Here is a 21,322-nt window from a genome sequence, read left to right as displayed (position 1 = left end):
ATTATTTCTTGGCTAGAGATTATTCATTATTGATTTAATTTTGTTAAATTGTCATTTAGTTTTTATTTTATTTAATTTATTTGAGTTGTTTAATTATCCTCAATCATATAAAAATCTCCTAAAGCTCTGAACACTAAAATAAACGAATTTTTCTAATCCTGTGGATTCAACCCTACTCACCCTATATACAAAATTTAGATTCTTTTCTAATAGATATTTATTATTGCACATACTTGACTCCAAAAGAAACAAATTTTTTTAGCGCCGTTGCCGGGGATCGAACCCGGGTCGCCCGCGTGACAGGCGGGAATACTCACCACTATACTACAACGACTTTTGTTATGACTTTTATTATACTACAACAATTGTAATTAACGTCCAAAACAAAGGCTTTTGTTATGACCAATGCGTTAATTAATGCTTTTGTTATGACCAATGCGTTAATTAATGCATTTGGGGAATATTTGGTTTATAGACAATGATTGTTCTAGCGTGTGTAGCATGCAAAACACCTACCACAAAATTAAAAGGATTTTTTCTAGCAGATGCTTTTAGTATTTATACACATACTTAGTATTCACTCGTTAATACACTTAGTATTCACTTATCCTATCATATATATACACATATTAACAATTATTATCCTCTCTTGCATTTATAGTTCTAATAGCTCTATGCTCAAGCCTGCCTCGACCCAAAAAACTACTACTTGAACTTGAGTTTGAGTGAGCTGCAATCTTTTTGCTCGAGCTCAAGATTGACAGTACTTTTGCTTACTCGAGATTGACTCAAGTTGAGCACTTGATATGACTCAGTCCTCTAGAACCAGAATTACTCAATTTTCGGAACCATTTCATTTAGCAACAAATCCGCCAGTGAATTTCCAAATATTTCAAATGATGTATCATCCAGGTTCCAAATTGGCAGAATCAAGCACCATACTACATCTTTTCAAAAACCAGAAGTCTGTGTAAATCAAATTATGTGCATGAAACATAATTACTCAACGCAGAAGCAGAACTCCTCTATAATGTGCATGAAATTAGTAAACAAGACATGCTGATACCTTCAAAATAACGTAAATTCCAGCACATGAACTTTGGTGCAATCTGTGCAAATGGAGGTATATGAAAGATTGATGAGCCAATGCAGCTTTATATGAATCAATTACTCTAGTTCAGGCACTAAACATGATCTTAAATGCTACTGTAGTTATCAGAATAACCAAGATATCGCAGGCCATCGTAGAAAAAGTCGGGTATGTAATGCTATTGACTTTCCACCACTATAAGCAGTCAAATGAACTTGAATCTGAGCCAATTAGATGATGAGGCTTATCTAGATAATCTAACAATTCGGATTTGCGGGGAGGCTGAAGTCTATACTGCTACAATATATTCAGTAGAATCGTTCCAATCCAAAGACTTTTGCTACCTTGAATCCCGGCCATCAGATGCACTACCGTAGGACACAATTACATTTTCACTTGAACTGCCAGTTGTAACAATATATTCCTCATACACATCGAATAGTGCTTTCCAGACCTTGGTGAGATTTTCTTCTGACTCAAAAAGTGAATAAATTTTGAGGAAGGAGAACTCTATAAGGCATATTTTCTATCTTAGATCCAAAACGGCACCAATTGCCATCAATAAGTTGCACCGATTCCCTTTAAAACAAAACAGCTTCTTACATACTAGCTTGAATGCTGTATTAATGCATCAAGAAAAAAGGGTCTTGTTAAAATACAACTTTTAGAAGGATATTTGCAATTAATACTATTTAGTATTTATCCACCCCAAGTTTATTCATAAGAAAAATTTTATTATGCAAGAAAGCAAAAGGTGAGGTCTCCAGGTACTTCAGTCTAACTTAACTAGGGACGTTAGAGCGTACAAACAAGGTTTACAGAAACCCTAAATGAAACCATTTTTAGAGCCAACTTCAACAGTTAAATGGACAATTTAAACAGCGAAATTTTCATTAGTCGAAAGTGAAGTATAGTTTAATGACCATTTAGCCTATAGGTTGCTTACCCTAAATCCATTAAGTGCCTAAAATAAATCTGGCAGATTTGGCAAATGGTCATCCATCGAATGAAGTCAGTCCAACTTTGGAGAAACTCAACCAACGTGGCCATTACACGAACTGCGCACGTACTCAGACTATCTAGTTTTCATTTGAGTTAATCCCAAAATCAACAAAATAAGTTGAAACTTGAAATTATGGTGTTTTGAGAATGGAATAGATAATTCATAATTGGAAATGTAGATAGTGGACAATATAGATTAATACAATTAAACTCAAATATTCGACAATTTTATCAACACATAATCATGATATATAAACTCATAATTCACAAACTTTGGTGGAAAAAATGTGGCTTCTTTTATTGTGAACCAAAAAGACGATAACCCTCCAACTCAAACAACATTAGAAGCCTTTGATTAGACTTTCCCAGAAAAAAAAAGATAACTATTCGTTGTCATTTGTGTAGCAAGAAGGGTTGAAGTATTGTACCATGGATGCAGTGGCGGATTTACACTGGAGGCATTGCCCCCTAGAGTTTTGTGTATCTATTGGTTTATATGCTTTTAAAGTTGCTTTTGATTTTACCTGTTATTACAACTATCGTAGAAAGGATTTTTTCAATTATGAATATAGTGAAGAATCGGTTACAAAATAGAATAGAAGACACTTCGATGAATAATTGTTTAGTTACTTATATTGAGAAAAATATATTTCGTGAAGTTCAAAATAAAAAGATTGTAAACTGTTATCAAAATATGAAAACTCGTCATGAGCAATTGTAAATGGTTTAATTTGCTTTTTAAAATAAAATTATTATTACATTAATAATTTTGAGTTTGTCTTTTTATGTTTTTCATGAAATATATGCATCATTTGTACTTGTTGGTGAATTTTTTTTCTTAAAAAACTAGAAAAAGAGTAGATAAAAAATTTTAGTTGCTTTTGACCCCACTGAAAATTTTTCCTGGCTCCGCCCCTGCATAGATGTCAACAAAACTGAAGAAACCACCAAGGGGAGAGGGAACTCAAACTTGATTTTTTTATTTTATTATTTAATCAAATTTTAGTTCAATTATTTTTTTCCTCAACCTCTAGGCAGATGCATTTCCCTAGTTTCTTAAAATAGTAAGTTTTGAGCATCCGTTCTAGTTTCTAGTATTTTAAGTAATCAATTGCATTTCAGATCGTGCTACAAATTTGGACATAAATTATCCACCTAAACAAGTAATTAGCGGTTTAATATAGGCTTAATAGTAACAAAAAAAATTTCCAACTTCTGGCCATATTTAACAGCTAACCTTCTACTAGACAATGGCATAATTAATGGAGACACCGCTTATTGTTAATGACACTTCATCTCCTCTATAATTTTTGCAAAAGGACATAATTTTTTAAAGTGATACCAATAATTTTAACCTTATGCAAAATGAGACTATTCTCCTAATTTCTATTATAGGTCTGTTAAATGACCGTTTGAATAATGCTACGAGTGAAACTGATGCAAGGACCAACTAAGAGGTTTAAAACAATGATTTGCTTTTTCTTCACGTGTAGGGCCGATGAGGGTATAAATTAAACTGTTTTTTAATAAGAATAGCAAAAAAAATAATTTCTTAGCAAAAGAAGACAAAAAAAATTTTTGGACCAATTTTATAGTTCAATATCGCTGACGTCTTTGTCCAATTAGTGTATTCATCATTTTTCATTTTGTGTAAAAAATGTTTTTGATCAAAAAATTAGAGTCAGCTTGATGATTGTGCTATCGTCGTGCAAATCTTGGGAGTAATAAGATGAGTGACTTTTTTTTTTTTTGTAATAACTTAAAACACAATACGAAAAAGCACAAATAAATAGAAGTTGGATATGATACGAGTTTTCTCTTATTCTTGGCCATATTATAAAGAAGTTTAGAAGAAAAAGCTGAAGTTCAAAAAATTTGATAACAATTGAACTTTGAATAATAGCTATTTCACACTTTTTCCTTTAATTCTTTGATTTCTAATTTTCTATCACAGTGATTCCTTTAATCCTTTAATTTTCTAGTTCCTTGTTTGGGGCTTTTTGGGCACAAATGAAGGCAAATGAATAATTTTGACAAAGGAAGTTCAAAAAGACCTTCCTCTTTGGAAGGTCTTTAAAAAAAAAGAAAAAGAAAAGAGAACAATCCAAAATAGACTGACTGATCGAAAACCGGATCAGTTTTCCATGCGATAGGGAACCATTCGTGCAAATCTAAATGATAACTTTAGACATGTTGGGCTTATATTGGTCCACCTCATATGTGAGGCCCAAATACATACAAATCAAAGCCTATAACTAATTAGTAAAACCTGGTCAAAGTTTGACTACATGATAAGTAACACAAGGCCTCATGACTCGATGAATTGGGGCCGCAAATGTGACGTGAGCAGAAACTGAGAAAGGGTGAGCTTGCAGGGACAAGGGATGGAGATTAAAATAGAACTTGGAACTTTAAAATCTTGATTGGATGGTAATTTAAAACCATATTAAGACGAAATTTTACTTATGCAATCTTCTCATTGAACTCTGCCAATATTCCAGTTCTGACAATTGACTTTTTTTCTGTGTGATAATAATCTTTTAAATCCATTTCCTCGATAGTGGTAGTTTTTGGAAAATGAAACGTAATAGATTCACATTATTGTTTTGGTTGATTTTAATGATATTATTGTCATTCGAATATTTTAGATTTGCTCATTATCCCATCTTCATCCGCAACTCCTCAAAAAATTAGTTTGTTTGGATGGGAGGTTATTTGAAATGTTTATTTGAAATAATTATTGTAGCAATTTTTGTGATGTGATGTATGTAAAATACAAAGATGATGAAAAATTGTGTGTATAATGTAACCAAAACAAAATTAAATTTTTTTTTTTTTGAAAATCTTGTAATCAAAACACATTTATTATTTTTATTATAGATAGATGTAAAGTAACTTGATATAATGGGTGTGTTTGGATGAAATAATTATTTTTAAATGTTATTTTTTGTTGCATCATAAATACACATTTTCTATCCACCTTTATATATTTTTAAGATTTTTTTATTTCACTTACAATCAAATTACAAAAAAAAAAAAAAAAACAGAGTGCTACAATCACAATGTAGGTTGCCTCACCAGTCCAGCGTCCTCTCCCGAAAGAAACCAATATATAACTTCCTCTTTCTTATATGATGAAGTGGGGTTTTGATCATTCAAATGCCACGCTCCGAATATCAAATTGAGCCACGTTATCCGCATCTCATGGCTAGGCTCCATTATCTATACCCCTTGCGAGCGTTTGTGATTGTTGGGCACACCTAGCGCACGTGATAGATGTTAAAAAGACTTACGATTTTTTTTTTACTTTTATTATGTATGCTTGGAAATTCTTTTGGGAATTCTGGATCCTTCCAAGTGTAAAGCAACTTGGGAAAAAAATTAAGGGGTTAACAACAAAAAAGCCCCCGTGGTTAAGCAATCATACATAAAAGCCCCTTGTGATTTCATATCATACCAATCGATACCTCGTGGTTTGAATTAACCTGAAAAGTAGACGGAATTCGTCAAATATTCGACGTGTGTCTTAAACAAACTGCAAAGGCGCGTGCATATGCGAAAAACAGATTTCCACCACAAACTTTCACCTGATATGCCTACTTTACCCTTCACTCTTTAATAATAAGAGACCAGCTTCCAAGTCTTCCGAGTCTTCATGTTCGGCCAAAATTGAAGATTGAAGGCAGCATTCGAAGCCTGTGCAAGTAATCAATCAAGCAGAGCTTGCAGGCTAGCAAAGGAATTGCAGGAAACAAAGCCTTAAGGTAAAAATGTGAACTGTATTTGTATATATTCGGTCTGCAAATTCTGAAGGAAAAGTGGAGAAAGTACCCCAAGATGTCTTCCTCAAGTTCTCGACTAACAAGCGGGGAAAATGGAGGCAGAGGTCTTCGATACCAGTACAAGGTATGTAATTGTCGAAGGAAGGCAAAGCTAAAGATTGTTGAGTCGGAAAAGCAATCGAAAGGATTGTTATATTTTGTGCGTGAAAAAGATGAATGTGGGTTCTTTTCATGGTGTAACCCAATTTACAGAGACGAGTCAAATCCAGATGCACCTGTTCCCGTAGTGAGCCAACCTGTTGAAGAAAATGCGTATTTGGGTGGCGTGCTCTCGAAACTGGAAAATTTGGACAATGAAATGAAGAATTTGAAATTGCTAGTTGGAGGTTGTGTTATGGTATCTATCTTTTTTATTTTACTGTTGTTGATGTCTACCAGATAAGATAATGGTAGGCTGTTGTTGATGATGTAGTTCCTCATCTATCAAATTGCTAGTTGGTAGGCTGCTGGTGATGTATGGAGTTTTGTTGCAGTGAAATTGAACAAAATTGGTAATCGACATTTTGTAGTTTTGTTTTGGTAATCTACATTTTGAAAACACCAAAAAATGAACGAAATAAGCTAGCTGGAGTTTTGTTTGCACATTAGTAGTGTTAGCTCAACTAGCTGCATTTCAGCAGGTAGTCTTAGCTCAACTAGTTGTGGAGTTTTGTTTGGTGTCTACCCCAACCGAATAATGGTCAGATTTGTTCTGGTGTTTCCACTACGGGTAAGAAATATACCTGCTAAAAATTGGACAACAACCGATACAGAAGACAAACAAAAGAAGATTGGACAGCAAGTGATATAGAAGACAAACAAAAGAAGACAAAATTGAAGTAAGTTGCCAGTTGCCATTCTGCATAACATTCATCTCAACTTGCCAAGAACATAGATTCAGAACTATTTCCAGAATAAAGAGTGTAACTACAAAATCTGTTTCCAGATTATTCAGTAACTACAAATTTTGGTTGCCATTTTAGGGAACCAAAATCTGGTACCCAAGAACTTCATTCAGTCACCACAAAAATAGTAAATACATAAGCTAAGTGTATGCAGAACATAGATTCCATCACTATTTCCAGAATCATTCAGTAACTACAAAATCAGCTTGCTATTTCACACAACCAAAATCTGGTACTCAAGAACTTCATGCAGTCACCACAAAAATAGTAAATACATAAGCCAAGTGTATGCAGAACATAGATTCCATCACTGTTTCCAGAATCATTCAGTAACTACAAAATTTGGTTGCCATTTCACACAACCAAAATCTGGTACCCAAGAACTTCATCCAGTCACCACAAAAATAGTAAATACACAAGCTAACTGTATGCAGATCAGTAGACATTACATTTTCATTGACAACCAATCATTGTACATTCCAGATAGTTGCAAATATTATTGCAACTGCATGTAATATTCCAAAATGAAGGTCTAACTACAGCTAGACAACTATTAGGCAGGTAATTAAGGCTGGATAGCTTTTGATCTCTTTGGCCTTAACTTTCGCAAGACATCAGTAATAGTTGGAGTTGTGGCTGTGGTTGCTATTGCAGTGGTGGCATCAGCACTGTTACCCCCACTCATATTCGTACCATGCACAGGCTGCAATTACATATATAAAGAGAACTTAGATGTATATTAGAACTCCGTTTGTTTTTGTGAAACTCATTAAATCAATGTAAAAGCTTGGTTGAGTGTACACCTTCCTAGCTTGTTTGCTAGTCATTGTGGTACTTCGTGCAGCAGGAGCTCCTTTACTAGTTGACTGTGGTTGAGTGGACGACTCAGCAATTGGTTCAGCTGCGCTTGCTTTAGGTGCCTATAAGAATGATATTTAACATTATTAATACATACAGATGCTATACAAATGACATTTAAGTGTACAAGGAAAATTACCTTATAAAATTTGGAGTTAAGGTGAATGGGATTCTTGCACGTCCGTGAGTTATGCCTTGGCTAAAAACATCTCTTGCAATGTACCACAAGCCCTTTTCTAGTTGATACTTGACCCTTCTTAGGCTCATCTTGTGCTCTCCGGCATAGTTTCTTTGGTCTACCAGGCATTCTCCTAACCGCAGGGGGGTTTATGGACTCTTCTTCAGCTGTTATCCAGTAAATATCACTTGGAACAGGTGTGATAGTATATGCATATGTTTTCAGGTATTCTGCTCTAGTGTAGCAAGCATGCACATAATTTTTAATAGGTAATCTACACACTCCTATCGCCGCACATGCATGGGCACAAGGATAACCTGTTAATTGAAAATATCCACAGGTACATGTCCACTCACGCAAGTCTACTACCACACATTTTCTCACACCACAGTCGACCTCATACTTGTGACCACCGTCCCAGGTCGCAACAAATGTCCTACTCAACCTCTGATTCTTGTCGATCTTTTCTGCTATATTAGGACAGATCTCTCCTTGAAACTTTTGCATTCTAGATCTCTTTGTTTGAATTCTCTGCATCAATCTCCTCCTTATCCATTCAAGCATCCCAATGATAGGTAACTCTCTTGCTTCTAATATATAGTTGTTGAATGACTCATTTAGGCTGTTTACCAGAATGTCACATTTACTATAACCTGTAAAATATGATCTACTCTAAAGGGTTGGTGGAATTCTGGTCAACCATTCAGCAGCTTCTTTGTTTGCCTTTTCTAGTTCAATCATTGCCATTTTTCATTCCCTTTCATTGCTAGCACTTGCAGCAGCCCAAAACATGTCTTTCATTTCCTTTCCTTTGAACTTTTGGTTAAAATTCTAGTACATATGCCTCAAGCAAAATCTATGCTCTGAATTTGGAAATAGTTCATTCACAGCATGCACAAGCCCTTTCTGTCTATCTGAGATAAAGGTCCAAGGAATGTTATCTCTTCCCATGCCCAAATCAGCCATTAGCAACTCCAAAAACCATTTCCAGGAGTCATACCGCTCTATCTCTACCACTGCAAATGCTATTGGCACCATGTTGTCGTTGCCATCTCTGCCAAGTGCTGATAATAATTGTCCACCAAATGCTGTCTTAAGGAAACAGCCATCTAGACCAATTATTGGTCTACAACCATCAAGAAAACCCTTCTTACAGGCATATAAGCAATAATATAACCTTTGAAATGTACCCCTTGAACCATCAGGAGGCTTGTCAATCTGCATTTTTACAGTACTTCCAGCATTTGTGTCTCAGACTGTGGTTGCATAACTCCAGAGTTTTTGATACTGCTCCATGTCCGTGCCTAGCATCATATCCTTTGCCTTACATTTAGCTCTACCAACCTTAGCAATTGACACATTGATCATTAAATCTCTTCTGATGTCATTCTTCAACCCCATCAAATCAACATTTGGATTATCCCTGATCTTCTCTTGATATTTGTTGCTCAGATATGAGGCTGTTGCATGCTTATTTTGATATTCTCGAGCACACACATGCTCACCCTTCAGTGACTTTATTTGAAAGGTCGATTCATTTTGAATTGGTGTTGCCCGAATCCTCCAACTACAACCTTTTGCACAGATGGCAATAATTTTTTTGGAGTAGTTTTTCACCCAAGTAACTTCATAACCCTCTCTTACTAGCCATTCACACAACACAGATTTAAACACTCTAAAATTAGTAAACTTCTGCCCCACTTTCAGCTCAAAGTGTGGCTTCCCAAACTCAACTTCAGGATTGAAGTCAAGGCAGTCATCTTCTTCTCCACTACCAGATCTAAATTTGTCCAGCAAATCTTCATCTGGAACCACAGGTTCTTGCCAATCCTTTTCAGTCACCTCAGTATTCCCTACCCTTTCATCTTCTTCTCTCAAATCTGATTCTCTAAATGTTGCAGAAGAGTTTTTGATGTTTGCAGCTTCATCTTCTGATGGCCCTTGAGATGAAACAGGTCCTTTTTCAATGCTTACATCTTCAGCATCTGATGGCCTTTGAGATGAAACAGGGGGGTCAATTTGCCGAATCACATCTGACCCTCTAGATTGTGAAGTTTTACTGGCCCTTTTCTTTCTCACAGAACCCCTTTTAGGAGAACTTTTTTCATCTGTCTTTCCACCAAATGAGAATACATGCATTGGCAATTTTTTTATGTCTCCATCTGCCCCTGCCCCACCTTTTTTTGTTATAGTTGCTGGGTCCGGCAGTATCTTTCTTGGGGCTAAAGATGTCTTCATCTTCTATTGTTTCCAACCCATCTTTTAACCATTCTGGCTCTTCATCATCTTCACATGCACCTGTCCCCGTAGTGTTAGTGACCACCCCACTATCTTCATGTCCACAGGTTGTATCAGGCCCTTCATTTTTTATTCCATTACTGATCCCACCATCTTCTGGCTCCTTTTCAAATGGCTCATCCCCACTACAAACATAAATTAGCCTTTCCATTGGCAAGTTCTAGTAGCACTGCTTCATTAAATTAATATCATTATTGTCTCTAATTGGGTGTAGACCACCTTCTAAATCAATATCTGGGACACAAAACCAAAACGTTACTTTATTTGCTCCTTCATCTACTTTTTTAAACATTCTGCACAGGCTCACTATCGATAACTGATCTTCAATTCTGTCTTTGAAAATAGCCATGTGGGTTCCTGTGTAGTGGAGCCTTGGTTTTTCTCTAAATCTCCCACCAAAATACATGTGTATCTGAACTTTGTCCTCGGATTTCTCCTCTGTGATACCATGACAAGCAATAAAGTTCTCAGAGTCTTTCACAAGTACACAAAAAACTAACATAATACAATCAGAACAAACAATTGGGGACCACATTGGACCACAACATGTCTCGATATAAGCCATATTAAGATAATGATAGATTACAGAAATTGGCATGCTTGACTAATCATGGCATTTAACAGTAGTAATTTATCAATAGAAGTAATACTGCACTTTGATAGTATAACTTCAAGCCAAAAAGACGGACTGTCAGACTCAACAATTGAGTCTAACCAAAAACAAGGGATGACCAAATTAGGACCTGAAACACGTAGCCTTATCATCCCAAACAACTGAGGCATTGGAACCAAAGCTGCTAAACGCGTTTTTGGAGGGACCTCTTCTATAAAGCTGTCTCTTTTTAAGCTTTCAAAAATTATCAAAACTTCACCAATTTGAAAGGGACGCTTAAACTATCTATCTATGCGGCTAGGTTTGCTGGGCATACATCAAAAACCTTTATCTTCATTAACAACATTCATAAATACATCAAAAAAGCTATCTTTGTTAAATAATGGCCTCCCAATTTAATCTGAAATCAGTAAATAACAATTTTTCTTGTACAACATACCCTAAAACCCGAATCGAAATAGATGAGAGATGATATGCTAACCCATTTTTCTTCGATTTTTTTACCGCAAATCTTCATTCCTTGTATTCTCCGTCGATCTTGATATTTGATTGAAATAACAATCGAAATTTTTGCTGAAAATTGGCTAGAAAAGGGGCTGCTCTATCTCTCTCTAGGGTTTTCTATTTCTTTCTCTCTCTCTTCGTTGGTTTCGATAGAATGAAAGTGCAAAATTACTTCTGCAATTTTCGCTTATATCAAAAGGGTATTTTCGTCTATTCACTCAGCTCCGTCTGTTTTGCCGATTTCCGTCCACTTTTCAGTTAATTCAAACCACGGGGTATCGACTGGTATGATATGAAACCACAGGGGGTTTTTTTGTTGTTTACCCAAAATAAAGCCCAAGTAGGACTACAGTATTAGAATGATGAAAATGATTGGAATGATTTCTTCTTCTAACTAAACTAAGGAATTCTATTTCTTTGGAGAATGTTTATGTCTTATTTAACAATTTTGTTGAGTTTGATCCCTATCTTTTGATGTTTACAAAATAAATGGATGATACTAATATTTCTTCAAGATATATTTTCAGTTATGAAATTATTTGATTCCATGAACAAGTGCAATTGGAAAAAAACAAAGTATGCTGAAGCTGTCGGACGCTCAAAAAGACTGCATCGGACGTCCGACAACCATTGAGTATCTTCGGACGCAGAAAACCAGCCTATCGGACGTCCTAAGGAATTGAAGAAAAATTCTCAGTTTTACATCATACCTTCGGACGCAGAAAACCAGCCTATCGGACGTCCGAAAGAATTGAAGAAAATTTCTCAAACTCACTGCCTGCTGTCGGACGCATAAAACAGTGCTATCGGACGTCCGACACTACCAACGGCTAGTTGACTGTTCAGCTACTTTCTATCCGTTGGAAGCTTTAATGAGGCTCTTTCTTGGTCCTATATAAATAGTGGTTGGTCAGATACTTCAAACAACTTTGGCACACTGAAGATACAAAAGATCTAAAGAGATTTTAGTGAGAAAATACTACAAAAAGAATATTTGTAGTCTTAGTGGTGTGAGGTTCATTGTAAACTTTTCATTTGTGAGTGAATCTTTCATGAGTGTAGCTCTGAGAGGGTTGTCCTGAGGGATAGTAAAACGTCCTGGCTTGACCGAGTGCTGCTTGGGGCAAGGAGGAGGTGAACCTTCCTTTGTACACAAGAGTGATTGTAATTCATCAACTTGAAGTAGCTTGTTTCAATTAATCTACAAGCTCAAGAGGAGTTGGGTAGTTAATTGGTTTGCAATCCTTTCCTTTTTATTTACTTATTGTTTCGTTTATGATCTTTGCATTGGTTTTTTTTGGGCCTTACAATTGGTATCAGAGCTTGGTCTCCTAGAGATTAAGCTCAATCGGCTTTGGAGTAAAGATGACAACCAATAATGCTATGTTTTTTGAAGGACATTCTGTTATTAGACCACCTGTGTTTAATGGGTCAAATTATATGAGTTGGAAAGAAAGAATGATTATCTTTTTGCAATCTATTGATATCGAATTGTGGTTTATTATTAGTGAAGGTCCATATGATGCCTCTCTTATAGATGAAAATACTCATGCATCTAAACCGAAAACAAGAAGTGAACTGACTGCTGTGGATAGAGCTCATCTCACCTTAAATGCAAAAGCCATGAATGTGTTATATTGTGCATTAGACTCAAATGAATCTATTAGAGTCAAGGGTTGCAAGTCAGCTAAAGAAATTTGGGACAAACTGAAAGAAATTCATGAAGGTAGTGAGAATGTTAGAGAACAAAAGAAGTCCATTCTAGTTACAAAGTATGAATCTTTCAAGATGGAACCTCATGAAAATGTTGATCAAATGTATTGTAGATTCAATGATCTCATTAAAGATTTAGAGGTGCTGGAAAAAGAATATTCTCTTGGTGAGAAAAATAGAAAAATCCTGAATGCCTTGTCCAATGATTGGGAAAATAAAGTGACTGCTATTGAGGAGGCTAGAGATTTGAATATTATGCCTATTGAATCTCTTATTAACTCTCTTACCTCTTATGAGCTGAAACTTAAGACTAAGGTGCAAGAGGAAGAGGATGCAAAAGTGCGAAAGAATATTGCTCTAAAAGCCTCACAAGATGAAGATGATTCTGCCTCCCTAGATGAAGAAGATGTGGAAGGTGATGACAATGATATCGCTCTCATCACAAAAAGTTTCAAACGAATACTCAACAAGAGGAGATTCAGAAATGGTGGACCTAGCAATTCATTCCCAAATCAGTTCAACAACTCGAGAAACAAAGGGAAGCTAGAGTTCAACAAAAAGCAAACTGATCAGTGCTTTGAATGCGGCCAACCTGGACACTATGCAAATGACTGTCCAATTATGAAGAAGAAAGAAGGAAGAAAACCAAGAATAAACAAATTTCAATTTACATGAAATGAATGCAATTCCGATGGTGAAATTGAAGAGGAAGATCAATCTGCTCAATTGGCTTTCATGGCCATTGGAGATGATGAGGTAACATTTTCTAACTCTCAATTTGAAAGTGATGATGAAGATGATGATCTTGAATATTTCATTATAAAATTGCATGATAGTTTGAAAGAATCTTATGTTAGAAACAAGGAGTTAAAATAGAAAATTAGTTTTTTGCTTCGAGATAATGCAAATCTTTTTCAACAAAATAAAAAGTTGAAAGCTGAAAATGATTACTTCAAAAAAAGTGAGACTGCCTTACACTTGGATCTTAATAGAAAAACAAGTTTTTGTGAAATGTTCAAAAGGGAACAAGATGATTTGAAAAGAAGAATTGATGATTTAAATGAGTTGCTTTAACATAAAAAACAGGACTGTTTTCAAAGTAATAAATCAAAAACTCATTTTAAGATAAATTCTGCTGCAAATGAGTTTGCTATCCATAGGAGAAGACAAGTAAGATTTATTAAACCTGTTCATATAAATAATTCCCTGATTATGTGTAATTTCTGTTGTCAAAAAGGTCACATGAAAAGTGATTGCTATGTGAGAAAAAATATAAAAAAAGGCATGAAATGCATGTGGATAGTTAGACATGATACTAATTTTAACAAGTAGAAGGTTTTGTCTAATCATTGCAGTGATTCTTGTTCAGAATATTTTTTTTCTTTTGATATTTCTGATATTTTGATTTGAGTTTTCGCTGATATTTTTGAATATTACTCTCATCTTATGATGACAAAAAGGGGGAGAGATGGATGCAATGTGTAAGGGGGAGTTATTATGAGATTATGAGTTTGGCTCTTAAAAGTTTTGATTGCAATGATTGAGGGGGAGCTTATACTTATTTTTGTTTCTTTCCATCCATTGTTTTGTCATCATCAAAAAGGGGGAGATTGTTGAGTTTGATCCCTATCTTTTGATGTTTACAAAACAAATGGATGATACTAATATTTCTTCAAGATATATTTTCAGTTATGAAATTATTTGATTCCATGAACAAGTGCAATTGGAAAAAGACAAAGTATGCTGAAGCTGTCGGACGCTCAAAAAGACTGCATCGGACGTCCGACAACCATTGAGTATTTTCGGACGCAGAAAACCAGCCTATCGGACGTCCTAAGGAATTGAAGAAAAATTCTCAGTTTTACATCATACCTTCGGACGCAGAAAACCAGCCTATCGGACGTCCGAAAGAATTGAAGAAAATTTCTCAAACTCACTGCCTGCTGTCGGACGCATAAAACAGTGCTATCGGACGTCCGACACTACCAACGGCTAGTTGACTGTTCAGTTACTTTCTATCCGTTGGAAGCTTTAATGAGGCTCTTTCTTGGTCCTATATAAATAGTGGTTGGTCAGATACTTCAAACAACTTTGGCACACTGAAGATACAAAAGATCTAGAGAGATTTTAGTGAGAAAATACTACAAAAAGAATATTTGTAGTCTTAGTGGTGTGAGGTTCATTGTAAGCTTTTCATTTGTGAGTGAATCTTTCATGAGTGTAGCTCTGAGAGGGTTGTCCTGAGGGATAGTAAAACGTCCTGGCTTGACCGAGTGCTGCTTGGGGCAAGGAGGAGGTGAACCTTCCTTTGTACACAAGAGTGATTGTAATTCATCAACTTGAAGTAACTTGTTTCAATTAATCTACAAGCTCAAGAGGAATTGGGTAGTTAATTGGTTTGCAATCCTTTCCTTTTTATTTACTTATTGTTTCGTTTATGATCTTTGCATTGGTTGTTTTTGGGCCTTACAAATTTGAACTCTTAAAGAAAAATGGGAGCTACCACTTCTCCATTTTCCATCAAATACCCCTACAAAAGGGAAAAGATGCACCTGCTTGTGATTGATTTGATAATCTTACTCTTCGTTTAATTAACTTCGCAGACCTAGGAAAGAACGGGGCTTTCTCCCTGAAAATTAACTCGGACACTCGTGTCAATAAGAGAAATAAGTGTGAGAGAAAGTTTTTTATTAATGGATGATAGAAGAAAAAGAAGATCCCCCTTTACCTAGTTTTGATTGAGTATTTATACCTGTTTAGTGGTTTGGATATGAGTTTATTTGGATGATCCATTTGAGATAATTGTTGTACCACTTTTTGTGATGTAATGTATGTGATATAAAAAAATTGATTGAAAGGATAAAAAAAATGATTAAAATTTGTAAAGCAAATTATTTTATTTGAAGATATTGTAACTGTGCGACTTGTAAGTTTGTGACCTGAGATCAACATTTATCAATTCACTGTGCAGGATTTGATGCTTGTCCTTTTCATTTTCCCCTCTTCAACTCCCTTAGATGATTACTACATGGATTTGCTAGTTATCAAGTATTCATTCATTCACTGGGTGATGACCCGATAAAGAATGAAGAATCATGGATTCAATAATCCATCGTCTATATCAATATACTTACTCAAGAAACAATTTAAGGTTCTAAATTAAGGTAGCTATATTGTCGCTTTAATAGTAATTTTATTTATTTTTATTGAGTTTATTCGTATGTCGTAGTAAATAAAGTATTGCATGCAAGCAAGAGGCTGAAATAAGAAAGAAATCGCAATTTCGGTCTTCACGAGAGATTTGGTGGCACCAAATCCCATTAGCAAAGGGCCAGTCAGATCTCAAACCAAAAGTTAGAGACGAGGCTCAACTTCTACCTTGGATCCACGACATGGATCAGCCCATGGTTAAATGCTAGTAGTATGTAGGACAAGAAGTGAGCTGGTTTAATGGAGGAAATCTGGTTGTATCCTCTAGTGTTGTTTCTGGCTTCGGCTTTACGCCTCCGCAAGATGTTCATCACCTCCGCAAAATGAACACACTAAACATACGTCTCTCAAAGTGGAGAATAATCGAGGGCCCACTAGGGAAACATGTTGTCTATTACACTGGTAGAGCGCCAGAGCCGGTGCAAGAATGGGTCAATTCACTGTACTTAACTTTGAGGTTTAGGAAATTTAGAAAATTTTAAAGTTACAACTTATTTGAACCCCATTAAATTTTAATAAATCCTCATTTCTATATACATTGACCCTTAAACAATTGAAAATTCATAATTGTCACCATCATAAGAATTTTAAATTTATTTCAAGTTACTAATGAAATTTATTTCAAGAATAAATTCTTTCTAAATTTTTAAAAATAAGGAATGTCGTTCTTAAGTGGAGTGGAAAAATCAATTAACGAATTCTTTGAAACTTCAAATTTTTCAAAAACAAGAAATTTTCAAGTGGATGCTAACTTTTTTTATTTGTAATGTGAAATTAAGTTATTATGATTTTTATTTATAAAAAGCTATAGACAAATTTCTTAAAAGAAGCCCATAAAAAATCAAGTTGATGGTAATTTGCAAAATATTTTTTTCAAAAAATATTACCAGCCTATGCAGGAGAATTCAAATGACCATAAACAATAAAGATAAGAGAAGGCTGCGATTATGGATTGGGGAAAAAATGAACGAGTCATCTCTCGTAAGTTAGCCCCAACTTCGTGAATGTGAGGTTGTTAAAAGTCAAGACATCCGTTATCTATAAATTTGTTGAAATTGCAACGATTGGATGGGAATGTCGTTCTACTCCAGAAACATTTTCCTCCGCAGGGTATTAGTATCTATTGTTAAAGAATGGGATAAGGTGGATATCAAGCATTAAGTTCACCAACAGAAAACAAAAAGTTTTTGTTCAATTCAATTTGGTTAATTATATTGGCCTCTTGGGTTACACGCAATAGCACTAAATAAATATACAATCTATCCCGTATGTCAAGAATGGGGCTTCTATCTTGCCCCTACCACCCCTCCCCCCATCCCCATGAAAAGAAAAAGAATAATAATAATAATACTTCATAAATAAATAATTTAAAAAAAAACAAAATTCTATGTACCTATTTTAGAACTTTTTGGCGGTTTAGATCACAGAAGAAATAGAGCTTTAATATATAATCATTGAACAAAGTGTAGCTTTTACGACCAAACAGCAAACAGCGGACTGATTATCCATGTACATTTGGAATATCACGATAAAAAACGGAATATGAAGGACAGATGGTACTGCTTCTTTACCAAGATAGAGTAGCAAGTGAAGATGGTGTGGTGTACAAGGAATATGAGGTGAGTTAGAGTCTTCTGATGCATCGAAACATTTCACATAGAGTTGGGGATGAGAAAATGATATAGTAACTAGTGCATGTTTGGCATTCAAAACAAAAGCTTTGTTTCAGAAGCTTGTAGAGGTTCATCCTGGAGAATTGGGTTGGCTACCATTAGCAAATGCAAAGTTGCCAAGTTGCTACAGTTTTTATTATCAAAAGATATTTGTAATTTTTTTCCCAAAAGATCAAAGAAATCTGCTTTCCAATTATGGAAGCAAACCAGGAGACAAGTGAGGTAACAAACTCTACCAAATATGAGCTGAAAAACGGTGAGAATGAGGGAGAGAGACTGAATCCAACAATACCAATGGGAACTGATGTTAGTGAAAGCAGTAGCAATGCTATTGTTACAGCTGCTACTGCAGTTTCTGCAACTCCCCTTGCGAAAGAAGGTTATGCTAATGGTGCATCCTCTTCATCCTCACGGGTGAGAGCACCACCTCCCTTCTTGCTCAAGGTTTATGACATAGTGAAGAACCCTGAGACAGAATCCATCATATCTTGGAGTTCTAGTGGCACCAGCTTCATTGTGTGGGATCCTCACAGGTTTGTTGCTGAGGTTCTTGGAAAATACTTCAGGCACAACAACTTTGCGAGCTTCATTTGCCAACTCAACACATACGTGAGTATCCTTCAATAGCATACCACTTGCATTGTCTCCTGTTTTCTCATCTTCATGTAGACTTCTTCAATTATTTAATAATGTTTTGCCTAGTGTATGTGACTTTTGCGAATTGTTCCTTTTTGAAGTGGCACTTTTTACTGTTATATTAAGAGTTCTCACTCTTCTTATGTGCACTATAGTACATAAGTTGCAAATCAAAGAAAGAAAACTTGAATACCAAATGAACTTGCCTACCAGTATTAGTATAGATGTATGTGAGGTATCATATTTTGCATATCTTATAAAATCTCCTCTTTGCTGTTACCGTGTGATCTGATATCATCGTTCTTTCTTTGTCCATCTGTTTTTTCCTTTAGTGACATGGGATGAATAACTTTTGAAATTAGAAAAGTTGAGACATAACTAATTGGTGCTGTTATAACAATTTTAGGGGTTTAGAAAGATCAATTGGGATAGATTGGAATTCTAGAATGCGTGGTTCCAAAAAGGGAAGAAGAGTTGGCTAAAGAAAATTAAGAAAAGAATTCAAGGAACTCAAAATGCACATCTATGTAAGCTATTAGGAACTGAAGGACAATTGAGTTTGTCTGGAGAGCAAAAGAAATTTGAAAGTCTAATGCAAGAACATGATGTGTTGAAGGTAGAAATAATGAAGCTGAAAGACATGGAAGAAAATTCGGTGAAAGAAATGGAAATCCTTGAGAAACAAGCCCAGTGTATTACATCCAAGCTACAAAATATGCTGAAGTATACGATCCATGAACTTCTGATAAGAAAAAAAAAGCTGTAGAGCAATAATGCTGCAAATGAACAGGGATCAGGTGGAAGACAAAGCATTGGGAGCTTAGTAGAGCACCTAAATGAAGGGGAAACATCTCATAGAAGCCGGAAAAACTCTCCTAGGGCACAATCAGGTATGGGAAAGACATTTTCAAATGTTGATTTGAGCACTGCTGTTCAGGAGGAGGACGATTGTACTGTTTCCATGGGAAAATTTTCTGATTTCTATACTGCAGTATACTCATTGCTAGAGAAGCAGCTAATGAATAATATAAACTGTGAGAATGTGCCTGAAGAAGAAAGTGCAAAGCTTCAGCCTAATGATGTCATCCCTTTGGAGGATTTGATTGAAGGACCGGCAGATTGGAATGAGTTTGCTAAAGGGATAGGTAACAAAGCCAGGAGTTAGGAGTTCAAGAGTTGATATTATTGGTATTACTTGGACCTGTATTTTCTTTTTCACAATTGAGATATCAGTTTCTCTTAATCACATTTATCTGCTATTCTATGTCAGGTACCTCATCATGGTGTTTCATTGGATTGTCATAGCTCTTGCAAAACCAGTTCAACAGCAATTCCCTCTATGGATATCAGATGATGTCCAACTTTTATTCTATCTTTCTTTTTCTTTTTTTTTTTCTTTTGTCCATCAGACTATTTCAACTCATTCACTACTGACTTTGTCAGACTTCTTGAGACCTGTATTACTTCAGTGTGTTATAAAGGTAAAAGATGTCTTGATCAATTGAACTACATTTCTGACGGGTGTTTTACATACGTGCAAGCTAAAAAATACCGAATTACACCCGTTCACTGCAAGTATACAGATCAACTAGTAGTTTAGGGTATATATCGGGTCGATCCCACAAGGAAGAGTGAACAATTACCGGTATTACTAAAGCTTCTCTATTATTTAGACTATCAATAAATTATAACAAGTAAAATCTACTGAACTTATGCAAGAAAATAACAAATAAAAGCTCCTTAGGTTGTGGTATCCCTAACTACTCATGCAAGTGCTATATTTGGATCATTGAATACTACATCTAGGCTAATTATGGTGTAATTTCCTTATGCATTTGAATCCTACTTTCGTAGTGAATCAATTATACTTATAACTAATCCATACCTATTCTCATGGTTATGAAATTAGCTACAAGTTCATTTCTTCAGTGAAATTACATGAAATTAATCACTAAAAACCACATAGGTGCACCTCTACTTTCGTGAGTGTATTCCCTATGTTTAGCACTTCTTGAACTAGTGTTAAATCTCAATTTTCATTGTAGAAACAACACCTTAGAATATCACAATCAATGGTACCAGATTAATCATGATTTAAGAAGCCAAAGTGCTAAATAACTTGCTCAAATTATAGCAGTCAAATAACTAAATAATAAACACTAACAATTATAGAAAGTTCAACCAAACCCAAGGTATAAACTTTAAAAACACATATTAAACACAAAATCCAGAACTTGTATATTAACTAAACTTGGAATCAAATACAAAGATAAAGAGTTTGGAAGGAATACAACCCTTGTCACATGAGCTTTCTTCCTTGCCTTTTTCATCCTCCATCTTCATCCTAATCTAGATAATAAACAAGAATGGATGAACTATACTACTCTATACTAAGCTAAACTAATACTAGGGAGATGAAAGAGCTACATTTCTGCAGACTCCAAGCTTCTCCCGTAGCTCACTCTCTATTTTTCTGCTATGAACTCCAATCTCTCCTATCTATCCTCCCCCTCTCCTTTTGCAATGAATTTGCTCTTTAATGATGAAAAGGTGGTCAAGAAATGAGGATTACATCTCCCTTTTACAGCTGGGAATGTTTCTCACATGTATAGCATCCCATGTGAGTTGGTGGAGGTGAAATTGAGTTTTCCGCGTAAAAAGCAGCCTTCTCTGACCACAATCCGGCCAGGAATCCGGCCACAAATCCGGCCAAGTTCCGGCCGGATTGCTACAGTAAATCTGGGCTGCTACAGTGATCCGAGCTGCTACAGTACCTCGGATCCGTATGGATCCGAGTGTGGATCACTTGCTCTGTTTTTGG

At 35.5% G+C, this 21,322-nt stretch overlaps 1 protein-coding gene and 1 non-coding gene across 2 annotated transcripts; both read right to left on the bottom strand.

Moving 5' to 3' along the window:
* Nucleotides 1–262: 262 nt before the first annotated feature.
* Nucleotides 263–334, bottom strand: TRNAD-GUC (transfer RNA aspartic acid (anticodon GUC)). Its single transcript has one exon. It is a non-coding gene; the product is annotated as a tRNA-Asp (tRNA).
* A 7,049-nt stretch (nucleotides 335–7,383) lies between these two features.
* LOC140008671 (uncharacterized) lies at nucleotides 7,384–9,078 on the bottom strand. Its single transcript, XM_072053513.1, has 5 exons — nucleotides 8,693–9,078; nucleotides 8,241–8,476; nucleotides 7,924–8,171; nucleotides 7,622–7,738; nucleotides 7,384–7,521 (listed from the first exon to the last, which is right to left on the bottom strand). The coding sequence occupies exons 1-5, from the start codon at nucleotides 9,076–9,078 to the stop codon at nucleotides 7,384–7,386; spliced, it is 1,125 nt and encodes a 374-aa protein (XP_071909614.1).
* Between the last annotated feature and the right edge of the window lie 12,244 nt (nucleotides 9,079–21,322).

The sequence above is a fragment of the Coffea arabica genome, chromosome 6c (genome assembly GCF_036785885.1).
Source record: "Coffea arabica cultivar ET-39 chromosome 6c, Coffea Arabica ET-39 HiFi, whole genome shotgun sequence".
NCBI lineage: Eukaryota > Viridiplantae > Streptophyta > Magnoliopsida > Gentianales > Rubiaceae > Coffea > Coffea arabica.
The sequence above is the reverse complement of the archived record's forward strand: the minus strand, read 5'-3'. Positions and strand labels throughout refer to the sequence as shown.

Excerpts from the sequence above, each read along its gene's own strand:
- LOC140008671 (XM_072053513.1), bottom strand. The coding sequence starts at position 9,078 with ATGCAGATTGACAAGCCTCCTGATGGTTCAAGGGGTACATTTCAAAGG. Across the intron at positions 8,477-8,692 it reads AGATTTTGCTTGAGGCATAT|CCTAAATGAGTCATTCAACA; the intron begins GTACTAGAATTT and ends TCTGGTAAACAG. Across the intron at positions 7,522-7,621 it reads CTAGCAAACAAGCTAGGAAG|CCTGTGCATGGTACGAATAT; the intron begins GTGTACACTCAA and ends ATGTAATTGCAG.